At 43.0% G+C, this 27,215-nt stretch overlaps 1 protein-coding gene across 1 annotated transcript in view; it reads left to right on the top strand.

Annotated features, from left to right (window-relative positions):
* Positions 1-27,215, top strand: part of mbo (Nuclear pore complex protein Nup88) — a 122,539-nt gene that overhangs the window by 47,915 nt on the left and 47,409 nt on the right. Inside the window, exon 3 of the mRNA XM_068381986.1 lies at positions 14,784-14,909. Within this exon, the coding sequence (XP_068238087.1) occupies positions 14,784-14,909 (126 nt within the window). The remainder of the gene's footprint in view (positions 1-14,783; positions 14,910-27,215) is intronic.

Genomic DNA, 27,215 nt, shown 5'->3' on the forward strand with positions numbered 1-27,215 from the left:
AAGATGCTGAAGAAGGAACGCTGCTCAGTCAGGCTGTGGATGAGTCTGGTAGGGACACTGTCATCCGTGGATCAATTTGTGTCACTAGGAAGACTACACCTCCGTCCTCTTCAATACCATCTAGCTTTTCACTGGAAAAAGGACAAGACACTAGAAGCGGTCTCGATCCCGGTTTCCGAAAAGATAAAGTCTTGTCTGACTTGGTGAAAGGACAATATCAACCTAAGAGAGGATCTTCCCCTGGCTGTTCAGACTCCCAACCACGTTCTCTTCTCGGACGCATCGGACGTAGGCTGGGGTGCGACATTAGACGGTCGGGAATGCTCGGGGATATGGAACTCGAGTCAAAGGACAATGCATTTCAACTGCAAGGAGCTACTGGCAGTACGTCTGGCCTGGAAAAGCTTCAGATCTCTCCTTCAAGGCAAAGTGGTGGAGGTGAACTCGGACAACACCACGGCTTTGGCGTACATCTCCAAGCAAGGAGGGACCTACTCTCTGACGTTGTACGAGATCGCAAGGGACCTCCTCACCTGGTCAAAAGGTCTAGACATATCACTAGTAACGAGGTTCATCCAAGGCAACTTGAATGTCATGGCAGATTGTCTCAGTCGGAAGGGACAAATAATTCCAACAGAATGGACCCTCCACAAGGATGTATGCAAGAGACTTTGGGCCACCTGGGGCCAGCCAACCATAGATCTCTTCGCAACCTCGATGACCAAGAGGCTCCCAATATTTTGCTCACCAATCCCGGACCCAGCAGCAGTTCATATAGATGCCTTTCTCCTAGATTGGTCACATCTAGATCTATATGCATTCCCTCCGTTCAAGATTGTCAACAAGGTACTGCAGAAGTTCGCCTCTCTCGAAGGGACAAGGTTGACGCTAGTTGCTTCCCTCTGGCCCGCGAGAGAATGGTTCACAGAGGTACTTCGATGGCTAGTAGACGTTCCCAGAACACTTCCCCTAAGGGTGGACCTTCTACGTCAGCCACACGTAAAGAAGGTACACCAAGGCCTCCACGCTCTTCGTCTGACTGCCTTCAGACTATCGAAAGACTCTCGAGAGCTAGAGGCTTTTCGAAGGAGGCAGCCAGAGCGTTTGCTAGAGCAAGGAGAACATCCACCCTTAGAGTCTACCAATCGAAGTGGGAAATCTTCCGAAACTGGTGCAAGTCAGTATCCGTATCCTCGACCAGTACCTCTGTAACTCAAATAGCTGACTTCCTCTTATATCTGAGGAAAGAACGATCTCTTTCAGCTCCCTCTATCAAGGGTTACAGAAGCATGTTGGCATCAGTCTTCCGTCACAGAGGCTTAGATCTTTCCAACAATAAAGATCTACAGGACCTCCTTAAGTCTTTTGAGACCACGAAGGAGCGTCGTTTGGTTACACCTGGTTGGAATTTAGACGTGGTACTAAGATTCCTTATGTCAGACAGGTTTGAACCGCTACAATCAGCCTCCCTGAAAGATCTCACCTTAAAGACTCTTTTCCTGGTATGCTTAGCCACAGCTAAAAGAGTCAGTGAGATTCATGCCTTCAGCAAGAACATCGGATTCTCATCCAAAACGGCTACATGTTCTACAACTTGGTTTTCTAGCCAAAACGAGCTGCCTTCTCGGCCTTGGCCAATATCGTTCGATATTCCAAACTTATCGTATGGTTGGAAATGAACTAGAAAGAGTCTTATGCCCTGTAAGAGCTCTTAAGTTCTATTTAAAACGAACAAAACCTTTACGAGGCCCGTCTGAAGCTTTATGGTGTTCAGTTAAGAACCCATCTTTGCCTATGTCAAAGAATGCTTTATCCTATTTTATCAGACTGTTAATACGAGAAGCTCATTCCCATCTGAATGAGGAAGACCAAGCTTTGCTGAAGGTAAGGACACACGAAGTTAGAGCTGTCGCAACTTCCGTGGCCTTTAAACAAAATAGATCTCTGCAAAGTATAATCGACGCAACCTATTGGAAAAGCAAGTCAGTGTTCGCGTCTTTTTATCTTAAGAATGTCCAGTCTCTTTACGAGAACTGCTACACTCTGGGACCATTCGTAGCAACGAGTGCAGTAGTGGGTGAGGGCTCAACCACTACAATTCCCTAATTCCATAACCTTTTTAATCTTTCTCTTGAAATGTTTTATTATTGTTTTTGGGTTGTCCGGAAGGCTAAGAAGCCTTTCGCATCCTACTTGATTTGGCGGGTGGTCAAAGTCATTTCTTGAGAAGCGCCTAGATTAGAGGTTTTGAAGAGGTCCTGTTGTATGGGTTGCAACCCTTGATACTTCAGCTCCTAGGGGTCGCTCAGCATCCTAAGAGGATCGCGAGGCTCCGTAAGGAAGACGTACTTAAAAAGGCAGAGTAATTGTTCAAGTCGACTTCCTTACCAGGTACTTATTTATTTTATGTTTGTTATTTTGAATAACTGCTAAAATGAAATAAAAAATCCTTAGCTCATAATAATGTAAACAATTATTGCTGGTCTCTACCCACCCCCCTGGGTGTGAATCAGCTTATATAATCACCGGCTAAGTTTAATATTGAAAAATGTTATTTTTATAATAAAATAAATTTTTGAATATACTTACCCGGTGATTATATATTAAAGGACCCTCCCTTCCTCCCCAATAGAGACCCAGTGGACCGAGGAGAAAATTGAGTTCTGTGTTTACATTGAGTACTGAGTACCTGCCCGACAGATGGCGCTGTTGATGTACACCCCCTACCTGTATAGCGATCGCTGGCGGATTTTTAACGTAGAGTTTTCTGTCGAGCAACAGAGTTGCAGCTTATATAATCACCGGGTAAGTATATTCAAAAATTTATTTTATTATAAAAATAACATTTCTCTGAACTAGGCCTCAAATCAGTGGCAATCTCGGCCCCCCTGAAGAGGAAGAGAGGAGTGGACAACGTGGTAACTTCTCCTAGGGCAAAACTGGCTCCACGGAAGTCTGTAAGGATAGCTTTCTCCCCCCCCCAAACTTTCTCTCCCTCCCCTGTGGACGAGGATCTCCCGTCCTCAGGGGATTAACGTGAGGTGAGGCGTTCTCCCATCGCACCAATGGGAAAACCCCACCTCGCGCTGAGAAGTCTTCCCGGGTGGAGGTAGAGAAGAGCCCCATACCATCTTTGTTGGAATCCTGCATCTCTCCCAGGAGGGAGTCAGAGGACTCCAAGACAATTCCGAAATCATCTTTGAGCATCAGACCAGAGTCAGCTAAGCCCGCAGAGAACGTCCACGAGTCCCCCCAAGAGGAGCCTTTGGGGACTGGAGACCTTGCTGCTAGTCCATCAGGAGGAGAGCCGCAAGAGTCGGAACATGCCTTCGGGCAAGTTCTGACTCTGATGAGGAACCTCAACGGATTCGCAGATCCAGAGATTCCTCCTCGAGAGGGCAAGGACACGGTTCTGGACCGAGTCTTTGGTACCCAGAAGCCCCCTAAAGCCAGCGCGGCTTTGCCTTGGTCCCAGGGGGTTAAGAGTGCCAGAGATAAGGTCGAGAGCCAGCTCTCCGAGCTTGCCTCCTCCAGCCGTTCCAGTGCCGGAAACAAACTCCTCCCACCTCCTCGTGTTCACCAGAGGAGGTACTTCAAGATCATGGAGATCATGGAGGAGTCCTGTTTAGCTCTTCCCCTTCACCACTCGGTGGAAGAGCTCTCCAGGGGAGTCCCTCTTGAGAGACTCTCCAACCGGCCAGTGTCGTTCTCGGCCTCGGAGATCCTCAGCTAGGAGAAGGTAGTGAAGTGTGCCATGCAGGCAACTTCGTGGCTGGATATCTGGCTAGGGTCTCTTGGCATCCTGATACGATCCGAGGACTTGTCTAAGGAGAGTACAAGGAAGTCCTTGGAGACCTTCCTTCTTTCAGGCACCCCTCTTAATGAGAGAATGCCTTGATGAAGTCATTGAGCTTCAGCACGGCATTTCATTCCCGTGCTGAATCTTGGTGACGGGCAAGAGGGCTCTCGAACTTCGGGAAATTGCTCCCCCAGTTCGAATCTAAATTTCTCTCTTTCATCTTTTTCTTCTGCTTAATATTACTTCGACCTTCTCCTAATTTTATCAAATTTCCTTTCTTTCATCTTGCTGTCCTATCTCTATGATTATTATTTTTCTTAGTTATATATATATATGTGGATGTATGCATATATATATATTTATTTATTTTATTTGTTCATTTATTTTTTTATCTATTTTTTTTTCTATTTTATTTAAATGGCGTGGATATTTCCACATTCGTTATTACTGCCTGCTTAGATGAATGGGAGAAGGGATCACGGTTGGGAGGTATTCGCATTCAAAGCTATATATGAGAGTATTGGATGATCTCAGCCATCCCAAAGATGGTTTGGACCTTTTTGGCGGAACTACTCTCAAGGGTTGGGTCATCGGAATCCAGGGGGATCCAATCCTTGAGGTGGGACTCTTGGCTTTTGGCCGGAAGCCCATCATTACAGATATGGGGAGGATGATTCCATATTACTTTGGTCTCAGTCCTAACAGGCGGGTTTAGCTTACACCTGTGCCTCTATATCTGTTTTGATGCTATCCTTCGGGTAGGGTATGGAGTGGACCATCAGGGAAATATACTCTCATTGTGCCGATAGTGGCGAATGCAAATTTCCTTTCCAACGTATGATACTTTCTTATAATTCTCAAGCAGGTACCCCAACAAAACAACAAAAAACCTGAAAATCCCTCCCTTAAATATGGACCCTTCAAATACTGACTCCCCATCCCCTGGATTTGCTGACTCCCCCCCGGCACTGTTGACGACTTCTGCTACTGAAATTAAGGAAAACTCTGTTGACGACCTTCGAACTAAAAAGGACCACTCTACTGATGTTAAAAAATCTAGCAATTTGGGTAACACAGGGAAACTACAATTCCTTCATGTTTCCCAAATCCCATTAGAGACAAATTATGATGATATATATAGAGCATTTGAGTGCTATGGATTGATAAAGGAAATACGGATGCGACTTGGAGATGAAAAATGGGACTCTTGGATATCTTTTGAAAGTCATGATGAAGCGTTTAATGCCATAAGTAATATTAGTAGTATCAAAATTAACGAATTGAACATCATGGGAGCTCTTTGTGATAAGGTCCCAAAGGAATTGGATGTGTACAAACCTGCTGATTGGTTTGAAAAAGATAGAAATGTACCCATGCCTTCACAGAGAAAACCCAAACCACCTATGTGGCTCTTAGCTGAACCTAAAGGGATAATAGGGAATTATTTTAAGATATGTAAGTTTATCCAAAAAAAAGTAGGAACCATAGCACCTGGAGATATATCTCGTTTTGGGAAGAACAGTTATCTCATCCATGCCAAATCTTCGACTCAGTCTGCAATACTGTCTAACTTACAGACAGGCAGTGATGAAATTACATTGGAAATGAAACCTCATCTAAATTTTAGTTATGGAAGGGGAGTGGTCTTTAATAAGGACCTATACGAATTTACAGAGGAGGAGATACTTTCTATGTGTCCATTAAATGTATGGAAAGTGCATAAGGTTCCTGGAACTTCAATGATTATACTTACTTTCCAGGATGCTGATGTACCTTTCCATATTTTTATTGAAAATGAAAGGATTAAAGTTCGACCTTTCAAACAAAAGCCCCTGCAATGTTTTAATTGTTTTAAATTTGGACACCCATCCAAAGTTTGCAAAAATGGAAAAATGTGTGGTATTTGCTCCAAAACTTATCATGGAGAATGTACACTTGAGGCCAGGTGTTCAAATTGCAATTTGAATCATAAATCAACTGATAGGATATGCGAACTGTATAAGTTGGAGGAAGCTGCCCTAAACAAATCAAGTTTAGAACACATAAGTGTGGGACATGCAAAAAGAATGTTGAATAAATCAACCAGCTATGCAAAGGCCTTAAAATCAAAGGTAAATTTACCACAGGAGACAGCAACCCCACCTAGCACTGCCAGTAATTCTAAGAAAAGAAATACAACCTCTGATGATAAAGTACTGCATGACAAAGTAATCGTATTGCCTTCTGAGGCTTTGCCACAGCGTATTAAAAATGGGTCATTGCCCATTTCTGTACATCCTTCGTCCCCCATTACTAACATTAGTACTAACCTCTCCCAGGCCATGTCCTTGCCTGATTTGATGGAGATGCCACCTGACACTAAGTTACCAGGTGCACCTGTATTGGGGAAGGTGCAAAAACCTGGTAGCTCAAAACCTACTAATCGGAAAAGAGAGAGACCTCCATCTCTCTCACCCCCTTCCATAAGAAATATCAAAATTACGACGTCAAATAAATATGATGATTTGTCTGTTGATATTTCTGATCTGGAAGTCAATTTAAATAAATCGGAAATTCAAGTGGAGGTCCACCAACCTCCTCAACAATCAGATCAAAAAGACAAAAAGAAAATCATAAATTCTAAACCCAATCTATCAAGACCTTCTTTAATAAAACCACCTAAAAATAGTGTTAGATCAAAAACTGCTAATGGGAAGACTCCATCCAAGGGGTCTACCAAATTATAAACCATAGTTTTTTCCTCCATTTTGCAATGGAATTGTCAGGGTTTAAGGGCCAAATATGAAGAACTTAAGCTCCTTATTCATGAGCATTCCCCCATAATTATTTGTCTACAGGAGAGCAAACTTGATCATAATACCCCATGTCCTCGCGAATACATTAGTTATAGGACACCATATGATCACCAAGTGGGGAGCCATGGCGGAAGTCTCATATACGTTCGTCGAGATGTTCCCCAAGTTTCTCTGTCTATTCGTACACCTCTGCAGGCAGTGGTTGTACAGATCGACATAGGGCGAAAATATACAATTTGTTCTCTGTACTTGCCTCCAAATGATAACATTTTGTATGACAACTTAGTGGAGGTGATTCAACAACTCCCTCAACCTTTTCTTTTACTTGGAGATTTGAATGGTAGACATCCTTTGTGGGGTGATGTTTTAGCAAACACGAGGGGAAATATCATATCATCAATTGTGGAAAATGAAGATGTGGGACTCCTTAATACAGGAGAGCCCACACACTTTCATGTCCAGACAGGTACCCTGTCATGTATTGACCTAGCAATCGTAAGCTCTAATTGCCTAATAGACTTCGATTGGAGAACATTAGATGATTGGCATACTAGTGATCACGCACCAATCATTATAAACACCAACAATGGTCCACCTTTACAGGGATCGCCACGATGGAATCTTGACAAGGCGGACTGGGGTAAATTTCGTGAGCTAAGCGAAATTAAGGGGGATGCAGGACAAGTTGAAAATATCGATGATGCCATAGACTTACTGAATGGAACTCTCCATACAGCAGGAGTCAATTCAATTCCAAAAACAACAGGGTTATTCAAACGACGACCAGTCCCGTGGTGGTCTTCAGAACTAACTGCCCTGCACAGAGCCACAAGAAGATCTTTAACACGATTGCGTAGACGCAGAACTGATGAGAATTTAATTATGTACAAGAAATGTAGAGCACAGTTCCGTCGTGCCATGAAAGAAGCAAGGCGCCAGTCATGGATGTCTTTTGTTTCCTCCATTAACAGTAGAACACCACCATCTTCTGTGTGGAGGAAAGTAAAAAAGATAGCTGGCAAATTCACCCCCAACCCACCACCAGTGTTGAAGGTGAATGGCCAGTATGTAACTGAAGCAAAGGAAGTTAGCAATGCCCTGGCTAATCATTTTTCAAATGTATCCAGCAAGTGTGAAGGAGCCCCTGGTCACCAGTATAGGAGCGCTGAAGAAAAGAAAATTTTAAATTTTGCAACAAGAAGGGAAGAGTCGTATAATTCTCCTTTCACTGAAAGAGAATTTGATTCCGCACTTGCTCATTGCAACGATACAGCCCCTGGACCCGATGGAATTCCATATGCAATGATTAAACATGTACATTTTAATACAAAACTATTTATTTTAAGTATTATTAATAGAATATGGCATGATCATAGTTACCCAAGTGTTTGGGAACTAGCCATTATTTTAGCCTTTTTAAAACCCGGTAAAGACAAGTTTTTAGCAGCAAACTATCGTCCTATTGCATTGACATCTTGTTTATGTAAAATCATGGAGAAGATGGTCAATGCAAGGCTGATGTGGTACCTTGAAAAGAAAGGTATTTTATCACCGATTCAATGTGGATTCCGAAAAATGCACTCAACGACTGATGTGTTGATACGACTAGAGTCTTCTATTTGTGAAGCCTTTGCTTCCAAACAGCACCATGTTACAGTATTTTTTGACCTTGAAAAGGCATATGATACCACATGGAGATATGGTATACTTAAAACCATTCATGAATTGGGATTGAGAGGAGAGCTGCCACTATTTATTCAGGCATTTCTTTCACGTAGAGTTTTTCAAGTGAGAGTTGGGGAAACACTATCTGAGAGTAAGTGCCAGGAAGAAGGAGTTCCTCAGGGTAGTGTGCTGAGTGTAACCCTTTTTGCACTAGCAATTAATGGGATATCCAAAGCCATTCCCCAGGATGTTCTCTCAACATTATTTGTGGATGATCTCTCAATATCATTTGCTGGCACTAGAATGGCAATGGTTGAGAGAAAAATCCAACACTCTATTGATAAAATTATCCAGTGGGCTGACATGAATGGATTTAAGTTCTCGACAAGTAAAACTACCGTTGTCCATTTTTGTCGTATCCGGGGAGTACACCCAGACCCGGATATATACATTAAAGGTCAACGGATACCATGTGCAAGAGAAGCTAAATTTTTAGGTTTGATATTTGATTGTAGGCTGACATGGGTTTCTCACTTAAAAGCATTAAAAGCTAAATGTGTTGAAGCTCTGAATATCTTAAAAGTATTGTCCCATACATCGTGGGGGGCAGACCGCAATACTATTTTAAAATTATACAAGGCCTTGATTTTTTCCAAAATTAGTTATGGTTGTGAGGTATATTCTTCAGCCACCCCAAGCCGGTTAAAAATATTAGACTCGATACATCATGCAGGTATTAGATTGTCTACTGGAGCTTTTAAAACCTCGCCTATCCCAAGTCTCCTTGTTGATGCTGGAGAGTTACCTCTAGACCTATACCGAATGTCTTCCATTCTTCGGTATTGGTTTAGATTGCAAAGACTCCCTAACTCTCTCGCCTTTCAGACTGCAAGCCTTGTAAGACACGCATCATACTTTGAGTTGCACCCAAAATCTCCTCAACCTTATGGCTTTCGGGTGAAACGATTATTAAATAGTCTGGATTTAATTAGAAATAAGGTACTTCCATTCAAGGTATCACCAACGCCTCCATGGAAGTTACCAGAGATATCTTTTTGTAAATATTTTATTGGAGATAAGAAGAATATGTCAGACCTAGAAGCCAGGTCTCTTTTTAATGAACATGTTAGAGAACATAGAGGATCAACTTTTATCTATACTGATGGCTCCAAATCTGATGCTGGCGTTGGATTTGGAGTACATAGTAATGGTTTTAATTGTAGAGGTGCACTTCCTCTGACCGCTTCCATATTTACTGCCGAACTGTATGGCATATTAACCGCTATTGAGAAAATAGCGTTGGAGAAGGAGGGTAATTTTACAATTTTTAGTGATGCAAGGAGTGTCCTTCAAGCTATGGAAGTTTTTAATTCTAATAACCCTTTAGTTTTAAAGATTTTAGAATGGCTTTTCATAATTGGACGGAGAGGTATAACAGTTCAATTTTGTTGGGTTCCAGCACATGTAGGTGTGTCTGGGAATGAGAAGGCAGATTCACTGGCTAAGGAGGCTGCATCAGAGTTGCTGCCAAGAAGGTATCCCATTCCCTGTGATGATTTCTTACCTGACATCAAGAAATTGGTTTGCAATAAATGGCAACAGCAATGGGATAGTCAAGATGGCAATAAAATGCGAGAGATAACAAATGACATATCTCCTTGGAGGTATAATATGATGCCCCGAAAATGGGAGACGTCTCTTTGTCGTCTCCGTATTGGTCACACTCGGTTTACACACGAGTTTTTGCTGAAGGGCCAACACCAACCATATTGTGACGACTGTGTAGTACCTCTAACAGTAAGGCATTTGTTGACCGAATGCCCCAATTATAACAACTTGCGGAATAGATATTTGTTTGAGGCTCGAGGTGAGGGTGGCAGGTTCATCCTTGCCAAGATTCTTGGAAATGATGTGTCCTACCATGCAAGTGGCATTTTTAGATTTATTTCAGAAGCAGGTCTCCTGAAAAATATTTAACTTTTATTACATTCAACTTTTATGATTTTAATTGAATACTCTTTTATTTTTTATTTTATTTTATCTTTTATTTTTGTATACATAAATTAAATGTTTCCGGCGTCAATGACCTCAGATGTCAGGATGCCTGAAAACTTTAAATCAATCAATCAATCTTTCAGGCACTTGTACCATCGAGTTTCTAGACCACCAAGTCTCGAACTTGTGGGCTAATTCTATCCTGAAACGCCGAGATATGGTGTCTGAAAGATTTAACACGAAGGTCCCCAGCACCGAGGTCAGTAGGCTCAGATATTCCTCCCTTTTGGGGAGTAGTCTGTTTGAGCCGAAAGATGTAGAGCAGGCGGCTGAGAGGTGGAGGAAGTCCAACCAGGACTCCCTCCTTCATAGGGCTTTAACATCAAAGACCTATAAACCTCCAGGACCTCAACAACCTCGTCCTACAAAGACGACAAAACTGGCAGTAGCAGCAAAGGCAACGGTGTCGAAGCAGCCCTTTCCTGTCAAAGACAAGAAAGGCAAAAAGTCCTCCAGGGAAGGGAAAAATCCTAGGGGGAGTGGCCGAGGCCGCAAACGCCAGGATTGGCAATCCCCCTGCATGTCCACCAGTGGGGGGATGCCTTCAAAGTTGCGCAGACAGGTGGCAGCAACTCGGAGCCGATTCCTGGACGATCTCCGTGATCAGTCAAGGATATTGCGTCCCGTTCATAACATCTCTCCCTCCCCTGACAGCGAATCCAGTGTTGTTGAGCTCTCTTGTCATGGGATCGACAAGGGGGCAAGCCCTTCGGGCAGAAGTCGAGACCATGTTGAAGAAGGGCGCTCTCCAAGAGGTCGTCGACAGGTCCCCAGGCTTCTTCAGTCGACTCTTTCTTGTAAAGAAGGCGTCTGGAGGCTGGAGACCAGTCATCGCCCTCTCAGCTCTGAACAGGTTTGTCAATTAGACCCCGTTCAGCATGGAGACGGCAGACACAGTCAGACTCGCAGTGAGACCGCGAGACTTCATGTCTACACTGGATCTGAAAGACGCGTTCTTCCAGATCCTAATCCATCCATCTTCAAGGAAGTACTTAAGATTCTGCCTAGACAACAAGATCTACCAGTTCAAGGTGCTGTGTTTCGGTCTCTCCACAGCACCTCAGGTTTTCACGTTCACCCTAATATCTTCGTGGGCACACAGGATTGGCATCCGTCTCCTCCGTTATGTGGACGAATGGCTGATCCTAGCAGACTCGGAGTCAACCCTTTTTCGACACCGAGACAAACTTCTGGGAATTTACCAAGATCTAGGGATCGTGGTAAATCTCGAGAAGTCTTCTCTGCTTCCTACCCAAAGACTGGTATATCTAGGCATGATATTGGACAACAATCTCCACAAAGCCTTCCCATCAGACGACAGGATAGCAAGGCTGAGGAAGGTCGCAAGTCCTTTCCTCTGACGAGACGAACTCCCAGCCCAGTCGTGGTTACGTTTCCTCGGCCATCTCTCATCCTTGGCCCGTCTAGTTCCCAACGGTCGTCTCAGAATGAGATCTCTGCAGTGGCGACCCAAGTCTCGGTGGAGTCAATGACACGATTCCCCGGACCTCTTGATCCCTATGGGTCTCGCGGGACGGACGGACCTTCAGTGGTGGGTGGCAGACAAGAACCTACGAAAGGGAGTGGATCTTCTTGTCCTCCCCCCGGATTTGATGCTGTTATCGGATGCCTCAAAGAATGGGTGGGGGGCCCACATTCTGAACCACAGGACCTCAGGCCTGTGGTCAGAATCAGAAAAGTGCCTCCATATAAATCTGCTAGAAATGAAAGCTGTATTTCTGGCCCTTCAACAGTTCCAACATCACCTGGCGGGTCACTCTGTGGTGGTAATGAGCGACAACACCACATTAGTGGCTTACATCAACAAGCAGGGAGGTACCTTTTCAGAACAGCTATCCCATCTTGCAGTAGAGATACTCAGATGGACCGAAGTCCACTCAATTCCACTATCGGCTCGCTTCATTCCAGGCAAGAGGAATGTGCTCGCCGACAGTCTGAGCAGAGCGTCTCAGATAGTGAGTACCGAGTGGTCTTTGGATCGTCAAGTAGCCAACAAAGTCCTGACTCTGTGGGGTTCCCCGACTGTGGATCTGTTCGCGACAGCGTTGAACTTCAAACTGCCGCTGTACTGCTCCCTAGTCCCGGATCCCAAGGCTCTCTGGCAAGATGCTTTCCAACAACGGTGGGACAACATCGACGTACACGCCTTTCCACCGTTCTGTCTGATGAGGAGGGTACTCAACGAGACCAGAATATCGGTCAATCTCTCGATGACCCTCATAGCTCCGCTGTGGCATCACGCGGAAAGGTTTCCGGACCTTCTGCAACTCCTTACGGAGCCTCCGAGAGAACTCCCTCCGCGACATGAGCTACTCAAACAACCACACGCCAACATCTTTCACAAAGCCGTAGCTTCGCTTCGGCTTCACGCCTTGAGACTATCCAGCATCTCCTCGCAGAGAGAGGATTTTCGCAACAAGTTGCGGAACGGATGTCTGGACACCTGCGAAAGTCATCCGCAGGGGTCTACCAGTCAAAGTGGAGAGTTTTCTGTGGTTGGTGTCGTGGAAGGGGTATCTCTCCACTCGATGCCACTAATCCAGCAATAGCGGAGTTTTTCGTGTACTTGCGAGAAGAAATGCGCCTTTCAGTCTCTGCAGTGAAAGGCTATCACTCAACCTTAAGTTTAACCTTCAGGCTCAAAGGAATGGACATTTCTTCTTCGCTGGAACTTTCCCTACTCATACGAAGTTATGAACTTACCTGCCCTCAGTCTGAAGTGAGACCTCCTCCATGGAACGTGGTTCGAGTTCTCAGGTCTCTTAAGAGACCTCCTTACGAACCATTACGCTAGGCTTCAGATCGCCACCTGACTTGGAAGACGGTGTTCCTACTAGCTTTGGCGTCAGCCAAGCGAGTTAGTGAACTTCATGGTGTCTTGTATGACATCGCCCATTCAAGGGGATGGGGGGAGGTAACGTTCAGCTTCGTCCCTGAGTTTATTGCTAAGACTCAGAATCCATGAGTGCCAGACCCTCGGTTCGACTCCTTCCGGATTTTGAGTCTTCGTTCCGTAACAGATGACCCAGACCATCTCCTACTGTGCCCAGTAAGGAGCCTGAGGCTTTATCTGAAAAGAACAGCTGCAGTTCGTCCCCCAAGTGCAGGCATTGTTTGTTAGCACTGGGAGGTCGAAGAGGAGGGTTACCAAGAACACCATCTCAGCATGGATTGAAAAGACAATCCATCTGTCCCTGAATCCTGACCCTCCTCCATCACGTCGCCCTAGAACTCATGATGTCAGGGGTGTAGCTACGTCCCTGGCCTTCAAAAAGAACTTCTCAATGACGCAGGTTCTACAAGCGTCAAACGACCTTCACAGCCCACTACCTGCAAGAAATGACCCACAGGAGGCTCAATACGTTCTCTATCGGCCCTGTTTGGCTGCACAAATGCTGGTTTAAACCTCGGGCTTCTTAATGGACAAGTAGCAGAGGGTTGAGGGCATTGTTACCCGGTTTAGTCTGCATGAAAGAAAAGGTATGTCTGGCCCTTATTCTTTTCTTCTTCCTCCCCTCTCTTGGGGAAAGCAGCATCCTGGGTTCTCTGCACAGGTGACCTCAAATCACTGCAAGTAAACCCTGTTCCCTTGTGTTCCTAGTATTAAGTTAATACTGTCATGTTCCAATACCCTGACGAGGTGGTATTGGGAGAGTCCTAGCCTAAAGTTTCCATCTAAAGAGCTTCAGGTCAACTTCCTAGGAGGAGTCACACAATCCTTCACACACAGCTTATGTAGGCCGCAGCCCTTGCATAGCAAGGTGCGAGCGAAATGCAGGGACTCTTTATTGTTGAGTGCTGACACACTCAGATAATGAGTCCCCGAGCAAAAGCCAAAAGCCAGTATGGCTGGGACTTTTTCCACCCTTCCTAAGGGGTGAGTCACCCATATTAAATACCGTGGTTTGTATTTCAGTTACGGAACAAATGACAAATTCGGAGATAATTTGTATTTTTCCTAACTATACAAACCTTAGCTATTTAATCAAACTTGCCCGCCAGCCCTATCCCCCGTGAAGTCCTACCTCTAAGCAAAGCGAACATAGCACACAGGTGTGTGAGGGGGAAGGGTAGCAAGCTACCCTCCCTAACCCCTGCTAACTAGCCGTGGGGTAATAAACCCTCGTTAAAATTCTAATGGCTCATCCTTTCAGCTACACCGAAAGTAATTACCCATATTAGATAGCTAAGGTTTGTATAGTTAGGAAAAATACAAATTATCTCTGAATTTGTCATCTTTATTTGCTTTCTATATTTATGTTCATTTTTATAAGATTAACTGAAATATTAGTCACCAATCCAAACCTTACTAATTTCTCAAGATAGGTCAGTGTAAAGTGTGTAAAAAACACTTTCTGTACAGTCATGATGTTCTGTGGGCAAAATCTGATTTCAATTGTGCCTTATGGAATTTTATCTTTTTTTGTAACATTTTTTTTTTTTCTCAGAGTGGAATACATTGCAGAACGATTCTTCCTGTGTCATCCAAAGCTGGAGGTGGTATCAGCTGCTTGGCACCCGGGGTCATTAGATCATAATTACATTGCACTCCTGGCATCAGATAGTTACTTGAGGTTAGTGTCTTGAGGAATTATTGCCTGAAGCAGGGGTTCTCAAAATGCTTTTTGAGAGAGAATAAGTGGGATTTCATGGTAGTTATCAACTGAATGTTAAATTATTATGATTTAAATTTGTTTATCCAGTATGAGATTGAAGAGATAATGATTAAAAGTGAAAGGGAGTACTTTAGTGAGAAATAGATTAAGAACCCCTGAGGAACTGAACTAATTAACTTTTATCCTTTGCTCCCACACGTAATACAAACCTTCGTCCTTTAATGGGATTATGACTTTCAGTGAGGTAGTTACTGGGGGTTGGTGGATACGGCCATGCCACCCCGCAAGGTAGTGTAACCTTCACTTTGACTTCAGCCGCCTGAAAGTACAGACTTACTTCTCGGCATCCTCATCTGCCTGTTTCATTCTTTACTTTCAGATTGAATAAATGGTCTTGCAGGCAGTCTTGTTTGAGCAATGTTAATGGAAAAAGCCAAAGATACTGTACAGTATGTAGTTTCAACTGATAACTGTAATTGTTACAGTTGTATGTGCTACTTACCGTTATCTAACATACTTTTTCTGCCGGATGGCATGTCTGTTGCTGTTCTATCCCTCGTTTATGGCCACATTACAACATGAACCTAAGAAACTTTGTTTTCCTTAGATATCACTGGTGCTATGTCATGACCCTAAGGAACTTGGTTTTTCTTGGGTATTGCTGGTGCTATGTCGGAAAAAGTTCCCTCACTTCCAAGAGTAAAAGGGAGGGGAACTACACTACTTTCCTTCAGTGTTTGCCAATATTTGAAGGCATTAAGGACATATTCACTTGGTTGTGCTGTTGTGGCTTCTTTTCCATGACAGCGTTGTCATTGATCTGCATGACTCTTCTAAGCTAACACCGACCTGGCTCGGGAATAGCCTCAGGGCACATTCTTCTTATGGCTGAGTTAATCCCCACAGAAAACGGAAGTAGGGTAGACTACACAAAACTCTGGTCGGTTGAGAGGAGATTCCAGGTACCTCCTAAGAAAGTAGTTCTCGGTAAGTATGTTAGGAAAAATACAATTTTAAATATTTAACTTAGCCGGTGAATATATAATAGCTGAGCCTCTGGCGGCTCGACAGAAAAACACACAAAAACTCGCGAGCGATCGCTATGAAGGTTGCGGGTGTGCCCACTAGCGCCAACTATCGGCCAGATACCGCATATACATGTAAACAGACCCAATTTTTCTCTGTCGGCCTTAACGACAAGACGTATCAATACTCGCTGTATAACCTGGAGTTTTCTCAACATATTTGGTGAAGTACTTCCTTTTGGTTTGAGCTTTCGCAGTGCAGGTGTTTTATCTTGAACTTAAATCTTGAACTCGTTTTTGGATAGATTTAATTTTTGATGACTTTGGATTGTTTTTTTGGACTTTCTTTCACTTTTAAATGGCCGACCCTTCCCTTAGTACGGAAGTGTGTTTTAGGCTTTTAGCAATTATCTTATCACGTTATAAATTAATTATAGATTTTCCTCTATATACAGTATTTTATATCTCAACCGCCTTTATTAGGCCTCTTCGATTAGCTTTCCATTTATAATAAACATCAAGATAAATTTTAATGATTTGTTTATATGCGACCTTTCCTATTCCTCCTCTAATCCGAGAGTAGGCGGTCCTAACTTGGAAACCAAAGTTAAACAACGTTGAGCCCTTTCAATCGTAAATAACTTTTACAGAGCAAATGATTTAAAACTTATTAAATGAATATTTTTTAGTAGATATTTTATGAAAGATTTTCTTTGAATAGTCTTCGTACTGTTTCAAAGATGAACTAACGTTTAGTTTATTTATGCTACGCAGTTTGCGCTCTATCGTTACGATAGAGAGAGAGAGTATCACGGTTTCACTTTGCAGAAAGAGTAAATCGATTCTGACGTTTTGTTCATTCTTCTTTCAAAGCTTAAATGTTTTAAATACTATTTTAAAGGAACTTGTTAATTGAAAAACCTTTCAGTTTTTTCCTTTGGTCAAATAACCTGTTTATTGACGAAAGGTAAGTGGGCTCTTCTCTTCGGTGCGAAATCAAGAGAGAGAGAGAGAGAGAGAGAGAGAGAGAGAGAGAGAGAGAGAGAGAGAGAGAGAGAGAGAGAGAAGAGAGAACGTTCCGATCTTTATTCTCGTCCCAAGCGAGTAACGTTGTTCTCGAGTCAGTTTTTTACTCTCGTCCCTAGTCTCTGTACGGGGAGAAAGGATAAAACGTTTTTAGTTTTTATTCTCGTCCCAAGGCACTGTACGGTGAGAGATTGAAAACGTATTTTTGAATGAACTAGTGTTTAGTCTCCTTCCCAGCCACTGATCTTTTTATCTTAATATATGTTTACTGTTTTTTGCTTGTATTAATGTGCTTACATTATACGACTGATTTCGCAATTATAACCTTTTGATGAGGGTAGAATTGCATGCTTCAGGTAGAAATCAGTTTTATTCATACCTAATGTGAATTGTTGAAAAATTCAATTTCAGTGAAGTAAGTGCAAAACAGAAAATCGTAGTGATAAAGTGATAATTGCGCAAAGTGTTATCAGTGTTGCGACCGAGGGTTCATCTGTTCGTGCCTTTCGTTCGCCTAGTCCGAGACCTCTTGCAAGCTCCCAAGCCCAGGGGAGAAGTAATGTCGTACGACTTATGGGTTCGAGAGGACTTGATCAGCGAACAGACGTTCCCTCTATGGTTTCAGGCGTGTCTCATCAACACCGCCCCTACCATAAGACGACCGAGACGATTTTCTCCTCGTCATCCGAAGGCTTTTCGCATAAGAAACCGTGGAACAAGGTTTCGAGGCCCTTTAAGCGAAAGTCAGTCCTTTCAGGACAGGTCCAGCATCCTGGTTTTAACCATTAGGACAGCTCTGTCCCTATGCAGTCATCGGAAGACTGCTCGCCGCCTAAACAAAAGCGTAACACAGGCTCCGAGAGTCTTTTTGTAGGCAAGGTTTTGCAGTCACAGACGTTACCCTCGTCTCTTACCGCAACCATTCCCGTTGATCCTAAATGGGTTGTACAGCAAGACATGCAGAATAAGCTTGCCTCTCTTATGACGGACTATTCTGTTGAGCAGGTTCACGATGATCCTCGCCGCTTAGCTGATCGAGATCTTGGCCGTCAGCCGCCCAAACGAGCCTTTGCTCGTCCTGTTGACATTGACGTTACAAAGTCACGTCAATCGTGTTTTGTAGAGCCTCACTCGATGCAGTCCCGTGTTGACTCTCAGCCGCTTGTGGACGTTCAGCCGCTGCCGCTTGCTCTTGTTGACGTTCAGGACGTTCACCAACCAGCATAGTTGACTTGTTTTGACGTTGAGCGTCAAGCACCGCAGTCAAGAGTTGTTTTGACTGCTCAGTCTAAGCAGTCAAGGCAGTCTCGAGTTGACGTCGAACGTCCTCCCGCACCTGTTGTTGTTACTGGTCAGTCCTTTAAGCAGTTACATGACATAGCGTCCTTGACTGCTACTGTTGCTCCTTTGCGTGTGGACTCTGCTTGTCAAGCATTGCCACCACGGCAGGTCTCTCCCTTGCTTGAGACTCGGCTATTGTCGGACAAGGTTCCTTCAGATGAGGAAGTTGCTGTTCCCCCTCCTACTGATATTCCCTTGAGGACTCTGTCAGACGGAGGGGAGCATAAAGCTGCTCAGCCCTCTATGAACTTTAAATAAATCATGCTGATTTTTAAGGATCTTTGTCCGGATCTTTTTGTAACTGCTGCTCCTCGTTCGCCTAAACGTCAGAGTTTACACTAGGCCTAGCTACTTCGAAGCCGTTGTTTTATAAGCTAGTGCTCTCTCGCTCTTCTAAGAGAGCTTTACGTTTGCTAGGCGACTGGTTAATCACCAGGAGGAGTTTGGGGGAGACAGCCTTTGCTTTCCCTACTTTTAAGCTGGCTTAAAGAGCGAGAGTCTGATATGACAAGGGAGAAGTTCTCGGCTTGGGAGTTCCTGCCTCTGCCCAGATAGACTTCTCAAACCTCATAGACTCTCCCTGGCGCCTGGCCATGAGACGCTCCAAGTTTTTATGGTCGACTTCAGAGCTAGACCATCTCCTGTTAGGAATTTTTTTTTTTCGAGCGTTTGAAGTTTTGCTGTACAATTATGTCATGCATAAACAAGGCTTTCAGGGATGGCTCCAATGATCTGACAGCCACGTTCTCTGCAAGAACAAGTCCCTCAGGGATGGCTCCAATGATCTGGCAGCCATGTTCACTGCAGGAGTACATAAGAGGCAAGTGCGCTCAATGTGTTCATTGTCAAGACAAACTTCACGATGAAGTCTACCAGGCTGTCTTGACAGCATTAATGGAAGGCGACTGGATGGTCTCTCTCGACCTTCAGGAGGCATACTTCCACATTCCTATACACCTGGATTCCCAACCGTTTCTGAGGTTTGTTTACAGGAATGTGGGGTACCAGTTTCGAGCCCTGTGCTTTGGCCTCAGTCCTGCTCCTCTCGTGTTTACGAGGCTCATGAGGAATGTGGCAAAATCCCTCCATCTATCGGGGATCCGAGCCTCCCTGTACTTGGACGACTGGCTTCTCAGAGCATCGTCCAGTCTTCGCTGTCTGCAGGATCTACATTGGACGTTGAGTCTGGCAAGGGAGTTGGGACTTTTGGTCAACCTAAAAGTCCCAACTGATCCCATCCCAGATTATTCTATATTTGGGGATGGAGATTCGCAGTCCAGTTTTTTCGGGCTTTTCCGTCTGCCACCCGAATAGAACAAGCCCTGCTCGAAGTCCAACTAATGCTGAAAAGAGAACCTTTGTTCAGTCAGGAGTTGGAACAGTCTCGTAGGGACTCTCTCATCCCTGGAGCAGTTTGTCTCACTAGGGAGACTACACCTTCTGCCTCTCCGGTTCCATCTAGCCTCTCACTGGAACTAGGACAAGACGTTAGAGACGGTATCATTCCCAGTCTCCGAACCAGTAAAGGCATGCCTGAAATGGTGGGACAGCAATATCAGTCTGAGAGAGGGACTATCCCTAGCAGTCAAGAACCCAAACCACGTGTTGTTCTCAGACGCGTCGGATTTGGGTTGGGGTGCGACCCTGGACGGTCGGGAATGCTCGGGTCTGTGGACCTCAAGTCAGAAGAGCATGCACATCAACGGCAAGGAGCTATTAGCAGTCCACTTGGCCTTGATGATATTCGAAAGCTTCTTCGAAACTAAGTGGTAGAGGTCAACTCAGACAACACCACAGCTTTAGCGTACATCTCCAAGCAAGGAGGCACACACTCCTTCACGCTGCTCGAGATCGCAAGGGACCTTCTCTTATGGTCAAGAAATTGAGGCATTTCCCTGTTGACGAGATTCATCTAGGGGGACTTGAACGTCTTGGCAGACTGTCTCAGTTGGAGGGGTCAGGTGATACCCACGGAATGGACCCTCCACAAGGACGTGGGCAAGAGTCTTTGGGCTACTTGGGGTCAACCCACCATAGACCGCTTTGCCTCCTCGTTGACCAAAAGGTTACCAATCTATTGCTCTCCAGTCCTAGATACAGAAGCAATCCACATAGACGCGTTTCTACTGGATTGGTCTCTTCTGGACTTATATGCATTCCCACCATTCAAGATAGTCAACAAGGTACTGCAGAAGTTCGCCTCTCACGAAGGGACAAGGTTGACGTTGGTTGCTACCCTCTGGCCCGTGAGAGAGTGGTTCACCGAGGTACTTCAATGGCTGGTAGACTTTCCAAGAAGTCTTCCTCTAAGGGTAGATCTGTTACGTCAGCCCCACGTAAAGAATGTCCATCAAAGCCTTCCCGCTCTTCGTCTGACTTCCTTCAGACTATCGAAAGACTCTCAAGAGCTCGAGGCTTTTCGAAGGAGGCAGCCAGTGTGATTGCAAGAGCGAGGAGAGCTTCTACCATTAGAGTATACCAGTCGAAGTGGGAAGTCTTTCGAGACTGGTGCAAGTCAGCATCTGTGTCCTCGTCCAGTACCTCTGTAGCCCAAATCGCAGATTTTCTTTTACATCTGAGAAAAGTTCGCTCCCTTTCAGCTCCCACGATTAAGGGCTACAGGAGCATGTTGTTTTCGGTCTTTCGACATAGAGGCTTAGATCTTTCCAACAATAAAGATCTCCAAGATCTCCTTAAGTCTCTCGAGACCTCTAAGGGACGTCGTTTGGCAACTCCTGGATGGAACTTAGACGTGGTCCTAAGGTTCCTTATGTCAGACAGGTTTGAGCCATTACATTCTGCCTCCCTGAAGGATCTCACCCTCAAGACACTTTTCCTAGTGTGCTTGGCTTCGGCTAAAAGGGTCAGTGAACTTCATGCCTTCAGTAAGAACATCGGCTTTTCTACAGAAAAAGCCACTTGTTCACTTCAACTTGGTTTCCTGGCCAAAAATGAACTGCCTTCTCGTCCTTGGCCTAAATCTTTTGATATTCCTTGTTTATCAGAGATCGTAGGCAACGAACTGGAAAGAGTATTATGTCCTGTTAGAGCTCTTAAGTTCTATTTAGCTCGTACTAAGTCATTACGAGGTAAATCTGAGGCATTATGGTGCTCAGTTAAGAAACCATCATTGCCTATGTCAAAGAATGCTTTGTCATATTTTATCAGATTTTTAATACGAGAAGCTCATTCTCACTTGAATGAGAAAGACCGATGTTTGCTTAAGGTTAAGACGCACGAAGTTAGAGCTATAGCAACCTCCGTGGCCTTCAAGCAAAATAGATCTCTGCAAAGTATTATGGACGCGACTTTTTGGAGAAGCAAGTCAGTGTTCGCGTCATTTTACTTAAAAGATGTCCAGACTCTTTACGAGGACTGCTACACACTGGGTCCATTCGTTGCAGCGAGTGCAGTAGTGGGTGAGGGTTCTACCACTACATTACCCTAATTCCAATATCCTTTTTAATCTGTCTCTTGAAATGTTTTTAATATTGTTTTTTGGGTTGTACAGAAGGCTAAGAAGCCTTTCGCATCCTGATTGATTTGGCGGGTGGTCAAAGTCATTTCTTGAGAGCGCCCAGATTAGGGGTTTGATGAGGTCCTGTTGTATGGGTTGCAGCCCTTAATACTTCAGCTTCTGGGAGTCTTTCAGCGTCCTAAGAGGATCGCTGGGCTTCGTAAGGAAGACAGACTAATAAGGCAGAGTAATCGTCTAAGTCGACTTCCTTACCAGGTACCTTTATATATTTGGGTTTTGTTATGATATAACTGTCAAAAACTCTAAGCATATACGCTGTAAACTTAATTAACTCTGGTCTCTACCCACCACCATGGGTGTGAATCAGCTATTATATATTCACCGGCTAAGTTAAATATTTAAAAATGATATTTTAATTATAAAATAAATTTTTGAATATACTTACCCGGGGAATATATAAATTAAAGGCCCCCCCTTCCTCCCCGATAGAGACCCAGCGGGATGAGAAAAATTGGGTCTGTTTACATGTATATGCGGTATCTGGCCGATAGTTGGCACTAGTGGGCACACCCGCAACCTTCATAGCGATCGCTCGCAAGTTTTTGTGTGTTTTTCTGTCGAGCCGCCAGAGGCTCAGCTATTATATATTCACCGGGTAAGTATATTCAAAAATTTATTTTATAATTAAAATATCATATTACTTAAAATTTTTGATTTCTTCCCTGCGTTGTTTTCGCTGAGTCCTTGCTGTGACTTCTGAGGCAGAATGTGTAGAAACATGTGATTAGTAGCCACATAAACAGGAACCACAGAATCTGAACTTGAGCTCGTTCTTCAGGTGATCGTTTTCTTCCATTCATTAGGTACCTTAACTAATTCACCTATTCTTGTTGCCTGCTCCTTCCTAGCACTTATGCAACCCCAAAGAAAAGGAGGAAGAGGTCACTGAAGCACTTGATATTCGATCCGGCAGTCTTTTGAGACTTAACAAATTCCTCAATCACCAGAGCCACAGAATAGGAACAGCGTTCCTCCTCTAAGTACTGGTGGTACTACCCTTCTGCTAGTGACACTGTAGAGAGGATACTTTGCGGGGCAGAGCCTCTCAGCATTGAATTGTGGTTCTCCTCATCTGCCTTTGTCAAGGAAACTGCTTAGTCTCTGTGTTTGAAGGTGGTCACTCAGTCTCTAGCTAGGTCTGAGACTGAAAAACTCTGGCCTTTTCCCTTTCGGAAGTTTAGTCTAGGCTCGGGAGTAGCAGTGAACAGTCTTCCCTCTCCAGAAACTCGAGTCCTCGGGTTTTTCAGGAAAACTGTTGTACCCTTGCCCAGGCATCAAGTAGGATTTAACCCTTAGACTACTCAAGAGCCTCATTTCCGGTTTATCAATGAACATAACGAAAGACATTTCTTCCATAGTTTGTGTCCAAAAGCCAACTACTAACCTAGCACAACTCAGATCTCATATTCTTCTCCATCTCTTCCTTACAAGCAGGGAACACCAAAGGCTTTCATGTGCTGAAATGGTATAGATGAAGATATCCACTAATACTGCTTCTTGTGACTCAAGCGCTTTCAGTCATGTTAATCTAAGAAGATTCTGGAAGTACCATCCTGGTTTAAGTGCATGAAGTTAGCAATATCAAATTTATTCTAACCTTCAGGAAGAGTATCAGTGCCACTACTCCTGAAGGTAGGAGTCTGGTACGACAGACAACCTTCGCTACCCACTACTCACGGGATTTATCGCACAGGTTCCTGGATACCTTATCCTTGGCCCTGTGATAGCTATTCAATAAATCTTGTTGTAAACGGAGCTTCCACATGCGGTAGGTAATATCTCGACCGTGTTGCCAAAATGGGGAATTGTGTGTTTTGCGGACTTGGCCAGACATAGCACGCAGACTGCCTATTGTCCTAATGCTAACCACACTTCAACGTTTCACTACACAAAAAGAAATGGTAGAATACCCAGAAATCTGGGTAAAAGGAAAACAATTGAGGATGAACTGGGCACCACTCCTTGATTTTATACTGGGCAAGGGGACCCATCTAGAACCTTACTTCCCTCTTATCTTCTCTTGCTTTGAACTTGCTGAATAAACACGTAGTATGACCGCTGATTTAATTCTGGAAAAAGAATCGTCGTTGGTTGCAAATAGCTTGAATCTTTGGTTAGATTTTAAGTAATTATCAGACAAATATAATTGGTGGCTGAGAAGGGGACATTTACAGGGGAAGGAAACTCTACCAGTTTATAAGATAAAGAAAAATAAGTTTATTTCATTCCTGAGAGAAAAAATATAATACTGTCATATGCTAATTCAGGTTATGTTTAAGCTATTTCGAGTAAAATTAATAGACAAACATATTCAAAATACAAAGCAAAATGAACACCTATGGTACAATTAATTCCACAGTTCTTTAGAGGAATGTTCACGTCACTCCAACAATTCTTCGGGTTAACAGGCTACACAAAGTATGTCTGATGTAGATACGTTCCCACTGTCCAGTGTCTGGGCTATTTAACAACAGTTTTTTGTCAATTCCCTCGTACTTGGGAATTTCTGTCAATATGCACGGTCAAAGGTCTGCAGTATGCTCCTCTACTTGATTGCAATTATAGTTGCCATCTTCCAGCCCTACGGGGAGTAGGGCATGCTACAAAAAAAAAAAAAAAATATGAGACAAGGTCGACCAAAATATAAAAAACTAATATTCTAATAGAAATATGAAAAATAATTCGTATTTTTCTTAACTATTTCTCCACAATGACAGACAAAAAATTCTACTGAGGGATCTCCTTCATTTTAATTTCCGATTTTTGCTTTACTCTGTCTTAAGCGGAAAATGTTTCCGCATAGTTATTAAGGTTGAAAAACTGTTTATTGACGCATAAATGTTTTATATTAATATGAAGTCTATGTTTTTATATCTATTGATCTGTATTGTATTTTGAACTAAAAATAACAAAGTATAGAAATTGCGAATATATTTGGTTAATTTGGCGGAGGTTTTGCTGGTTTTCGTCACTACGGCGTTTAAAAGCCATTCGTTCCGTAACTGAAATACAAACCACACTATTTAACCCTGGATAGGTACGATGGGTCGTTTGCGACCCCAAGCGTCAAAAAAAAACAGGTTTTTCTCACGTGACTCACCCCCGTGACTGAATTTGTGGGTGATCGACCTGCAGGAGGTGTCTCCCCTACACGCTCTAGTAGTGTCCAGATGTGCATTGCTGTAGCTGTACTCCTTCCCCGATTTCTGAGACGCGTCGGGGTCGAGCGCGACCGAGTTTACCCTTCTAAGGTAGTTTGCATAATTATCAAAGTTATTACGTATTATGAAATTGTCGTAGAATGGTGCAACTTGTATAGGTTATCAGTTGTGGAAAGTCTTGGTGGATTGTTTGGCTACCATGTGCATGATTTTTTTTTTAGTTAAAATGTCGTTCATCACCACGAGGACCATTTTACCGCGAGTGCCCCTTTTTCATTTTTTTTCATTTTTTTGCCAAGTCATTTTTCCGTAAGATATTGCCAAATAGGGTCGTAAAACTTTTGCTTGTTTAGTGTTGGAAAGTGTGTCTAGATGATCTGGCTACCCATGCATGACTTTGTTTTTGTCAGATACGACGTAGTTATTGGTATATTGGGTATTTAACTGCGGTTACCAATTTCTGTTTTTTTTCAATATTTGTAAAAATTACTACGTAGTAAGGAATTGCCGTATATTATTCTTTTTTTTTTCATGTTTATGTGTTAGAAAGTGTGCCTTGATGGTTGGGCTAACACGTGCATGTCTTTTTTTTTATCTGAGATGCCGTATATTAGAATGTCGGGCATTTTACCGCGAGTGTCCCTTTTTCATTTTTTTAATTTTTTTGCCAAGTAATTTTTCCGTAAGATATTGCGAAATAGTGTCGTAAAACTTTTGCTTTTTTAGTGTTGAAAAGTGTGTCTAGATGATCTGGCTACCCATGCGTGATTTTGTTTTTGTCAGACACGACGTAGTTATTGGTATATTGGGTATTTAACTGCGGTTGCCAATTTCTGTTTTTTTTTCAATATTTGTAAAAATTTACTACGTAGTAAGGAATTGCCGTATATTATTGATTTTTTTTTCATGTTTATGTGTTAGAAAGTGTGCCTTGATGGTTGGGCTAACACGTGCATGTCTTTTTTTTTTATCTGAGATGCCGTATATTAGAATGTTGGGCATTTTTCCACGAGTGCCCCTTTTTATTTGTTTTGCATTTTTTTTGCTTAGTCATGTTACCGTAAGGAATTGGCAAGTAGTGTCGCAAAACTTATATTTTTATAGTGTTGGAAAGTGTTTCTAGATGATCTGGCTACCCATGCCTATTTTTTTTTAGCCAGATATGGCGTATATATAAGTATGTGTTCGATTTTCCTGTGATTGCCATTTTTTCGTTTTTTCCCATTTCTTTCAAAATTACTACGTACTAAGGAACTATCACAGAGTAATATTTCATTTATATGTTTATTTGTCGGAAAATGTGCCTTGATGGTTTGCCTAGCACGTGGCTAAAATTTTTTTTTCTGAAATGCCGTATATTAGAATGGCCATTTTTCCACGAGTGCCCCTTTTTATTTGTTTTGCATTTTTTTGCTTAGTCATGTTACCGTAAGGAATTGGCAAGTAGTGTCGCAAAACTTATAATTTTATAGTGTTGGAAAGTGTTTCTAGATGATCTGGCTACCCATGCCTATCTTCTTTATTTAGCCAGATATGGCGTATATATAGGTATGTGTTCGATTTTCCTGTGATTGCCATTTTTTCCTTTTTTCCCATTTCTTTCAAAATTACTACGTACTAAGGAACTATCACAGAGTAATTATTCATTTAGATGTTTATTTGTCGGAAAATGTGCCTTGATGGTTTGCCTAGCACGTGGCTGAATTTTTTTTTTTCTGAAATGCCGTATATTAGAATGTTAGCCATTTTTCCGCGAGTGCCCCTTTTTATTTGTTTTGCATTTTTTTGCTTAGTCATGTTACCGTAAGGAATTGGCAAGTAGTGTCACAAAACTTATATTTTTATAGTGTTGGAAAGTGTTTCTAGATGATCTGGCTACCCATGCCTATCTTTTTTTTAGCCAGATATGGCGTATATATAGGTATGTGTTCGATTTTCCGGTGATTGCCATTTTTTCGTTTTTTCCCAATTCTTTCAAAATTACTACGTACTAAGGAACTATCACAGAGTAATGATTCCTCTAGATGTTTATTTGTTGGAAAATTTTGTTTACTTTTTTTTTTGATTGAATATCATCAAATTTTTTTAGCTAAAATATTATATTGTTTTACATTTTTTTTTTCCGATTTTATTTCCCTTCAAAAAAATTTTTTTGGGTCAGAATTTTAATTTT

This window comes from Palaemon carinicauda, chromosome 10 (genome assembly GCF_036898095.1).
Source record: "Palaemon carinicauda isolate YSFRI2023 chromosome 10, ASM3689809v2, whole genome shotgun sequence".
NCBI classification, from domain to species: domain Eukaryota; kingdom Metazoa; phylum Arthropoda; class Malacostraca; order Decapoda; family Palaemonidae; genus Palaemon; species Palaemon carinicauda.